The sequence below is a fragment of the Poecilia latipinna genome, unplaced genomic scaffold, assembly GCF_001443285.1.
Source record: "Poecilia latipinna isolate Pla-1442-1.1 unplaced genomic scaffold, P_latipinna-1.0 Scaffold1952, whole genome shotgun sequence".
NCBI lineage: Eukaryota > Metazoa > Chordata > Actinopteri > Cyprinodontiformes > Poeciliidae > Poecilia > Poecilia latipinna.
Genome location: NW_015114568.1, coordinates 70409 through 79992, shown reverse-complemented (window position 1 = coordinate 79992; position 9584 = coordinate 70409). Strand labels below are relative to the sequence as shown.

At 36.5% G+C, this 9584-nt stretch overlaps 1 protein-coding gene across 2 annotated transcripts; it reads left to right on the top strand.

The window, feature by feature from the left end:
* Positions 1–964: 964 nt before the first annotated feature.
* Positions 965–9190, top strand: LOC106935354 (homeobox protein DBX1-B-like). 2 transcript variants are annotated; one of them, XM_015015785.1, is made up of 5 exons: positions 965–1323; positions 2160–2237; positions 6354–6356; positions 7436–7647; positions 8679–9190. In XM_015015785.1, exons 1-5 carry the CDS (start codon positions 999–1001, stop codon positions 8970–8972), a joined length of 912 nt encoding a protein of 303 aa, XP_014871271.1. In that variant the 5' UTR covers positions 965–998; the 3' UTR covers positions 8973–9190. The 2 variants fall into 2 exon arrangements, with proteins under 2 accessions (XP_014871271.1, XP_014871272.1); XM_015015786.1 differs by lacking the exon at positions 6354–6356.
* Positions 9191–9584: the final 394 nt, after the last annotated feature.

Below are 9584 nucleotides of genomic sequence, written 5' to 3'. Positions count from 1 at the left end.
TGGATGGATGGATGGATGGATGGATCAATGGATGGATGGATCAACGGATGGATGGATGGATGGATGGATGGATCAACGGATGGATGGATGGATGGATGGATGGATGGATGGATGGATGGATCAACGGATGGATGGATGGATGGATGGATGGATGGATGGATGGATGGATGGATGGATGGATGGATGGATGGATGGATGGATGGACCAACGGATGGATGGACCAACGGATGGATGGACCAACGGATGGATGGATGGATGGATGGATGGACCAACGGATGGATGGATGGATGGATGGATGGATGGATGGATCAACGGATGGATGGATGGATGGATGGATGGATGGATGGATCAACGGATGGATGGATGGATGGATGGATGGATCAACGGATGGATGGATGGATGGATGGATGGATGGATGGATGGATGGATGACTGTCGTCCACAGAGACTTAATCACGTAGGTGAATCTGGACACTTTGTTAATCCAGAAATTGAGAAAAATCCAGAAATCTTGTAGAAGAAAACAAAAATTTCTGAGTTTTAAAAGTCATATTTCTTTTTACTTTTGGAATTAACTTCTGTAGTTTCAAAAACTTAACATTTTTTACTTCTGAGACTCAAAGATTTTTATTATTTTATAACAAATTTTCGACTTTTCAAACTCAGACCTTTCTTTGTTTTTTCTTGAAATTTTCTGAGATTAATATCAAAATTACTGAGTGTTTTTTTTTTTTTTTTTCAGAAGATTTATTCCGGTTTTCTTTATCTGCATTTCCCCTAAAACCTGTAATAAACCAACTGGTGAACCGGTTCCCTTATCCAGTCCTGTCATTCACCTCAGCGCTCTGAACTGGTTTCCAACTTTCAGCTCTTAATGGGAGGTGAGGGTGGACCTTCTGACGCGTACTGGTGTGTGGGAGTAACTCCAGTATAAAACCAGTTACAGCAGCTTCAGGGACCAGAGGAGCGTTTTTTTTATTTGCCCCAGTTTGGAGCACCATGATGTTCCCGTGCAGCGCGCTGCCGCCGCCTCTCTACCCGGGCTTGCTGCGTCCTCCCGCGGCTCTCTCCTCGCCCCTCGGCCGCTCTCTGCCCTCCGGCTTCCTGGTGGAGGATCTGCTGCGGCTGAGCCAGCCTGTCGGCTACATCCACCGGGCCTTCTCCTCCGGGAGCCCCGGGGAGCTTATCCAACTCGGCCCGGGGCTGGGAACTTCTGCTCGGCCGGAACCACCGAACCGAACCGGGTCACCGCACACGGGCTGCTCGGACTCGGGATACCTGAAGTTCGGCGTCAGTACCATCCTGGCCCCGTCCACACGGAGCGGTGAGTTCCTGATGCTGTTTCAACTAATAATTAACACAAACTAATAATATTAGTCTGTAATAAAATTACTAATGACATTTAATTATTAGTAACTTAATTATTAGATTTTTTTCCTCTGACATATTACTTGTTTGAAAAAAATAATTTCGTTACTTATTTTTAAAAAATTTAAGTAAACGTAACTGCTTTTAAAATTGAAATGTGTTTTTAATTTTTTTTAAATAAAAAGAATGAAAATTAATCAAAATTTATATACGTGTGCATATATATTACAATAATTAAAATAACTAAATATTAATTTAAATCACTTAAAAGAGCAAATTTATTTCCTTTTGGAATCAAGAAAGTTTATCTTGTTTAGACTGTCTCGTTGAGATTGAAGACCTGTTGTGATGAAACAAACAAATATTTAATAAAATCTATAAAGCGATTTCAAATCTTTTTATATAAAAAAGCATTAACATTTCAAATGAACTCAGTGGCTTGCAAACAATATATGTTTTTTTAAAATCATTTCAGTGATAACTATCACTGCTTATTATTAATTAAATAATATCCCATTTTTGCAACAAATTAAGAGGAAAATCTTCTTTAAAATGTCTAAAATATGCAATAATTAGATGTGTTTATTGTTTTTCCTATGTTTGGCACATATTTCATATTTAAAATGCATATTTTATGAGTTTATATACATTTATATCAAAATCTGTTCTTCAAAATGCCAAACTGAATCAAACAGTGAGTAGAAAATGGATCCAGATGCTGATTGGATGATTTTAATCATTTTCATGTGACTGAGTGGGACTCCTCTTCCTCCTCTTCCTCCTCTGATGCAGTTCAGAGTCTTCAGACGAAGTCACTGCCGTTCTTTGACGGAAACCTTCATCCTCTCATCAGAGCCTCATACTTCTCAGGTAGGCCGCTGACATCTGGTCGGCTGAAATTTACGTAGAGTTTATTCAGGGTTTAGATCTGAGGATCGTATTTAATCCTCTCTAATCTGTTCACACATTTCTACACTGAATCTGAGTTTAATTATTCCTTATGAGTTTCTTCCTCAAAAACCTCAAGATTCTGGTAAACAGACAAATAAAACTATTTTTATTTGACTTATCACAGTTTTTACAGAGTTGGGTAGTAACTAGTTACATTTACCTGAGTAACTTTTTTAAAAACATATTTTTAGGAGTATTTTTCACTATGTTTTGCTCTTTACTTTGTTTTTCTTCTCTTACTTGAGTAAAATTTCTGGATTTTCTACCCACTAAAAGAAAAATAAACACGTTTTAACCAAAAATCCACCAGACACAGACACATATCTGCAGTTTTTGTTAAAGTTTCATAAGTTTTATATTGGAAAAAAAAAACAACTGATTTAGAAACATTTTATTTTGTTTGATTTTCTTATTTCTTGTTACTCATATGAATTAATGTCATTTTGGTCCTTAAAATACCAAAATACACTTTTTTTCCCTCTTACTTGAGTCACTTATTTAGTTACTTGTTTTACTTTTACTGGGATAAATGCATGTTGAAGTATTGCTACTCTTACTTTAGTGTAGTTTTGGATAATCTGCTCACCTCTGACATTTTGCTTGACGACACAAAATATTTAAGGCTTCTTGTTTTAATTGTGAAAAAAATTTAACTATTGGATTAAACTTTGAAAGAAATGAATTATTTCTGCAAAGTAATTCACTGAATATTACAGATTTAACCAGTAATGTTTTTTATTTACTTATTGTATTCACCTATGTTAGTGCACAGATTAGTGCAAAACACAAAATAAATGAATGAAAAATAAGTTAGAAACACTTTAAAATGTTACATTTACTTTTAATGCATGTTGTTTATTTCAGGTAATTTCTCCCTGAAAACACGAAGCAAAATAAATCAAGAATAGCTCCACATTCATAAGGTGTAAATAAAAACTTCTGGTACATTTGTAAAGTAAAACTTCAAAGAATAGTTTTCAAGTTGAACCACTTTGGTTACGGTTATGATGCCTGAGTTATTTGTGATCAATCTTATTTTATCTGAATATATTTTGTAACCCATGTGTGCCTGAAGGCCTCATCCTGTAAAAAGACACTTTTATGATGTGAAACTTCATCACCAATTGAATTTATATTAAAATCAAATTAATAAGCTACAGTAAAATAAAAGCTGCAGCCAGAGTTTTTTCAGATCTGCAGTTTTCCTGAAGTTTATTTAAAGTTTTTGGAGCATCTGGAAGCTCAAATGATGATTTAATTTTCAGCTGTAAAGTAAATTTGTTACAGTATATTAAGAAAATTTGAAGCTTTGCACAGATTTTAAAGTGAAAACTCAGACAGACTAAAGAGGTTTGTGATGAATTTCACAGTGAATCCTGCTCTCTATGGAAACAACAAAATGTCTTCAGTTAATGTCTCTTTTTTAAGCAAACGTTTGTTTATTTTAGTCAGTTGCTGTGGAAACATTAATACATTTATGGAACATCCTGAATGAAATGTTATTTTTGCCAACAGGAGTAAAAACATTTGAGTCGCAGATTTAGAAGAAAACTTTAATTTTCTTTTTTTAATTATTTTTTAGCTTCATCTTTTGATTATAAGAACATTCAAGGTGAATTAAAACTTTAGAGCTGGAAGATGAAGAATAAAAAAGTTTTCATTCATTCATTCATTAGCAGAGGTTCTCAGCCCTTTATCTCAGGTCAAAATACACAAGATTTTCACCAGCTGATGGATGGATGGATGGATGGATGGATGGATGGATGGATGGATGGATGGATGGATGGATGGATGGATGGATGGATGGATGGAACAAACAGATGGATGGATGAATCATTCACTCCTTTTGAAACCAGTCCAGAACCAGTTTAAAGTCACTGGCAGATCTTCTGTCCCAGTTCTCCCAGTCTGTTTGTGTTTCACTCTTTCATCCAATAACTAAAGTTTTCTGAACCGTTTTGGTTTCATCCTGAACTGTCCTCAAAGCTCTGATTGGTTGTTCAGCGATGGCGGCCATTTTCTGTCTAAGGCATTAAAACAATCATTATGAGGAAATAAACACTTATAAACACGAGTCTAAATATGATCATCATCCCAACGAGAAACATTAATCTGCCTGTTGGGAATCCATGGATCTGAATCAGCTTGTCTGGTCTGAACGCCTCTTTAGCCACAACACTGACCGCTGACATTAGCACCAGTTCTCCTGATCTACAAATTAGTCCAGTTTGTTCCGCTCTGAACATATCAGTGGCGTTTGTCATGCCTCTACATGTGAGGCGGGCATCTTCCCAGCTCAGGATCTCTGGTTTTCCCACCAAACCCCCTCCGCCGGCCCACAAAGCATCCGGCTCCGTGACCAATCGGAGGCAGAGAGACACACACACACACACACACACACACACACACACACACACACACTTTTACATACAAGCACAAGAACAGCTCTGGGATTCCAGTGAATTAAGTCTAAAATTTATATTCAGCTTCTTTTTAATCTATCAGTTCTGATTCTTTATATTTTTAGATTATTTACAATTTCTCATCTGAATAATTCCTGCCTAAATATGTACATAATCTCATTTTAGCGCTCCAAGTTAAACGTTTCTACTTCTGTCTCGGTGTCAGAGGTAAGGAATTGTGTATTTGGTTGTTTCCCTTTAAAGATCGATCCTCTCTGAGCTATTGCTGTCTGAAGAAATACACCTGTAATCAAGTTAAAAACTTGATTAAAAACAAAAAGTTTAATAAAATCACTCCAAGGGCCACAGATGGCCTTGGGCCGCATTTTGAACACAAGCATCTCAGTTTCTCAGGCTGAATTTTCTTTCAAATATTTCAGATTCAAAACAGTCAACCCACAAATGCATTTTACCTATAACTGTAGCAACATTTAGGGGGATAAACAAGTTTTCCAACAGCATAAGATTTAATGCCTTGAAGAATAAAAAAATAATGATAGTCAACAAAACACAAACTGCTACACTTTTACCTGGAGTTTTATTTAGAATACATAAGGCTGTAAAAGTTCACTTTCATTCAACTCAGTTTGATTTATGACATGCAAAATTAAAGCTAATAACTTAAAATGGAATGTGCCGTAAACTTGCTAGCATAACTTCCATTTTAGCACAGCCTCTCTTTTAGCATTAGTTATTTTTTAGCATAAATTCTGTTAGAAAATATCCGCTGTTTTAGCAGCATTTCTACTTTAGATTAAATTCTATTTTAGCATAATTTATTTTTGTATAAATTCCATTTTAGCATGTCCAATGTTCTAACATCACTTATGTTTTAGCATGAATTCTGTATTAGCATAATTTAATATATAAAAGCCATCTTAGCATAACATGAAATTCACGATAAACGTGCTAGCATAACTTCCATTTGAGCATATCTTCTGTTTTAGCATCACTTCCGTTAGAATAAATTCTGCTTTAGCATAATTTTCATTTTAGCATATCTTCTGTTTCAGCATCACTTCCGTTTTAATATAAACGTGCTAGCATAACTTCCATTTTAGCATATCCTGTTTTAACGCCACTTCTGTTTTAACATAAAGCGGGGCAGGTCTAATTATCATCCATTTATATCAGTTTGAGTCGATTCAATCAATTAATTTCCAATCCATCAAAACTGTTTCCAGATGCAGAGGGAACAATTTAAAAAGAATAATTTAAAGGCATCAGAAAGTTTCTTCCGGTGTTTTCTCTGATTTATTTGCTGCTAATGTGTGATGATACTCACATGCAGCGAAGACTCTCTGACAGCGCTGCCTTTAATGTGCCTGTAATATACCGGCCTGTCGACGGCCTTTTCCACTCAATTCATTACAACACAATCAGCTTTCTCTGTGCATTTGCAGCCTATACAACCTGCACTCCCCCCTCTTCATGCTTCATTAGAGGCTGTGTGAGCCGCTCTTTGGAGGGCCCGTCTCATTAGCATCGGCTGTGTTTCCAGCGCCGGACAAATTGGGCTCTTCAAGCGTCAGATTTGAGGCAGAACGGGGATATTATGAGGAGCATCGGGGAGCCTGTGTGCTCATTACGGGGACAAGAAGAGGCTCACAACGCCGACAAACGCAGAGGATAATCACGCGACAAAGTTCACAAGACCTCACGCTAAATCTGCTTCTCACGTACGGGACAGTCGATAGTAACTAGTTTCATTTACTTTATGAGTATTTTCACAACGCTGTCATTTTTACTTTTACTTCAGTCAATTTATTATGTATTTTTACTCTTAAATGAGTAAAATTTATGTCTTTTCTACCCACTAAAAGAGAAACAAACATGTTTTAACCAAAACTTCACCAGGATCAGATGCACACCTGCAGGTTTTGTTAAAGTTTCTTAAGTTTTTATTGAGAGAAACTGACTTGGAAACTTTATTTATTTTTACCTGATTTTTATATTTTTTGTTACTTATGAATTATTGTCATGTTGGTCCTTAAAATACCAAAATTTCTACTTAACTTTACATTTTAGTTTTTCTGATGATGTAATGTTTATATATTTAATTATTTAATCATTTGATCAGTTATCAAATCTATCTATGAGTAGACTTTTCAACAAATACCTTTTCACTCTTCGCTACTTTTTACTTTTACTTGAATAAAAATATGTCGAAGTAGTGCTACTCTTACTCGAGTACAATTGGGTACTAAAATGAAATTTTTTTTTCATATATTTTAAATATATTCTACCATATATTGATTTCATATCTTTATATATGTATATATTTATGTTTTTATATAATTTTTCACATCGAACAAACACTATATCTTTTTATATATTATAAACACATTTTATAAATCTGAATACATTATGGTGGATATATAGAAATATAAAATTACATATATTTTGGAATATAGAAATACATACGTTATCTGTTCATGTTTAACATATTGAACATATTGCAATATATGCAAAGGGGCAGTTATTAGCATATATTGCAATATATTACATGAATATATAACATCTTGTATAACATAATTTTATGTATTTACAACGTATTAGAAAATGTAATGGGAAAATAATATATTAGAACATATTTCATTGGTGAGTGCATATTCCTTTGATAAGGGATCTTGTTCTTCTTCTCTGTTCCTGCAGCATCCTCCTCCTCTTCTTCTGTGGTTCCAGTCCCAGGAACGTTTTCTTGGCCTCTGGCCCCCCGGGGGAAGCCCAGGAGGGGCATGCTGCGGCGGGCCGTGTTCTCAGACCTCCAGAGGAAGGCGCTGGAGAGAACCTTCCAGAAACAGAAGTACATCAGTAAACCAGACAGGAAGAAACTGGCCAGTAAACTGGGACTGAAGGACTCACAGGTATGACTGGGACCAGTCCAAGAAGAGATTAATAATTTGCTGCAGTCAGTGTGGGCGAAGTGCAGGTTTGCTGCCCTCTACTGGATCATCTATGTAATGCAGGAGATATATTTTTTGTAGATTTTGACATACTTATCGGATGTAAAACCTAATATTTCTTCAATTTTAAAAGTTTTCTTTTTCAGTTCTATTATAAGTGGATTGTTTAAAATGTTGAAATTAATCAGTTAAAGTTTGTTATTCATTTTTTATGGAGCAACAAAGGAAAATTTATCACCGTTTTCTGATTAAAACGTTGTGATTCTAGTCAAAAAATTCTCAAAAGGAAAATATCTGAAAGGGAACAAATCCATCCACCCATCCATGTTCATCCATCCATTTATGTATCCAACCATCCAACCATCAATCTGTTTATCCATCCATTTACATATCCATCCAACCAACCAACCAACCAACCATACGTCCATCAATCTGTTTATCCATCCAACCATTCATCCATCCATCTCTCCATCCATCCATCCATTTATGTATTCATTGAACCAACCAACCAACCAACCAACCAACCAACCAACCAACCATCCATCAATCTGTTTATCCAACCATCCACCCATCCATGGATGGATGGATAAACAGATCCACCCATCCAACCATTCATCCGTCCGTCTGTCCATCTGTCCATCCATCCAGTTATCTTTTCTTCCAACCATTCGTCCATCCATCCATTCATTATTCCAAACAACCATCCATCGTTTCAACCATCCATCTTTTCATCCATCCACCCACCCTTGTAGGTTTTTTGTCATTTTTCTGATCATTGTCTCTCTGACCTGGGAGTGAATTTGCCAACCTTTTCCCTTTCTAAGAAATGTTGCGTCCACCTTAAATATTTCCCCAGATTGACGGTCAGCAAACAACCCAAAGTCTCGTTAATCAATACTTTTGATTAGCAGCACTTTTTATTAAATAATGTGTAGAAATTAAAGATGGCGTCCTTCCTAACCCATCTGCCTTCCTGTTTGCGCTCTTCGCAGGTGAAGATCTGGTTTCAGAACCGCAGGATGAAGTGGAGGAACTCCAAGGAGCGCGAGTTGCTTTCGACGGGCGGCTGCCGCCAGCAGACCCTCCCCACCAAAACCAACCCCCACCCGGATCTGACCGACGTGGGCAGCACCTTCTGCAAGCGGCTGACCCGAACCGCAGCCGACAGCCAGGAGTCGCATCCCCACCACCATCATCATCATCACCTTCACCACCAGAGCCCCTCCTCTCCATCAGATCTGAGCAAACAGTCGGAGTCGGACGGTGAAGAAATCACGGTTTCATAAAGAGGAGTGATGCCAGAAGCTCCAAAGTGCCTGAATCTGCTGTGTATATATCTGTATTTACTCGCCATGTTCCTGTACAGAGCTGTTTATCGGCAGCTAAATAAACTTCACTGTGCTGCTCTAGATTTAATATTGGTAGATTCGAAAGTTTCAAACTTAAGGTTGCTAAATGTTTTGCATTTCTTCATATTTTGTTCAAATAAATAAATAAAACTCTCCTTTATGTGTTTATTGGTGTATACAGCTGAGGTCACATTGGTCTTGTGTAATTAGATGAAAGTTATCCATTAATGAATTAATATAAAGCTGATTGATCTTATCAATCAATAAGTGATAAGCAGCAATTTTCTTAAAAACTCAAGTTTTCTATTAGGACTGTCTTTCCATAAAGGGCTAAATTTTTCATAATATTTTTAATAAAGATTAAAATATTTATTAAAAATATTTTATTTTAATGGTGACGTTCGCCACATGAGGGCGCACAAGGACCAGAAACAACAGACTGAGTCATTGAGCTGAACCAGGGATCTGCGACCTGCGGCTCTCTGGACCTTCCTCTTATTAAACTTTGTCAAAAAACAAAGAACAAATAAAGAATTTAGAAGTTTTCTG

Bases quoted from the DNA above. Each gene is read 5' to 3' on its own strand.
- LOC106935354 (XM_015015785.1), top strand. From the start codon at position 999: ATGATGTTCCCGTGCAGCGCGCTGCCGCCGCCTCTCTACCCGGGCTTG. The intron at 1,324-2,159 runs GTGAGTTCCTGA...CCTCTGATGCAG, and splicing joins GGCCCCGTCCACACGGAGCG to TTCAGAGTCTTCAGACGAAG. The intron at 7,648-8,678 runs GTATGACTGGGA...CGCTCTTCGCAG, and splicing joins TGGGACTGAAGGACTCACAG to GTGAAGATCTGGTTTCAGAA.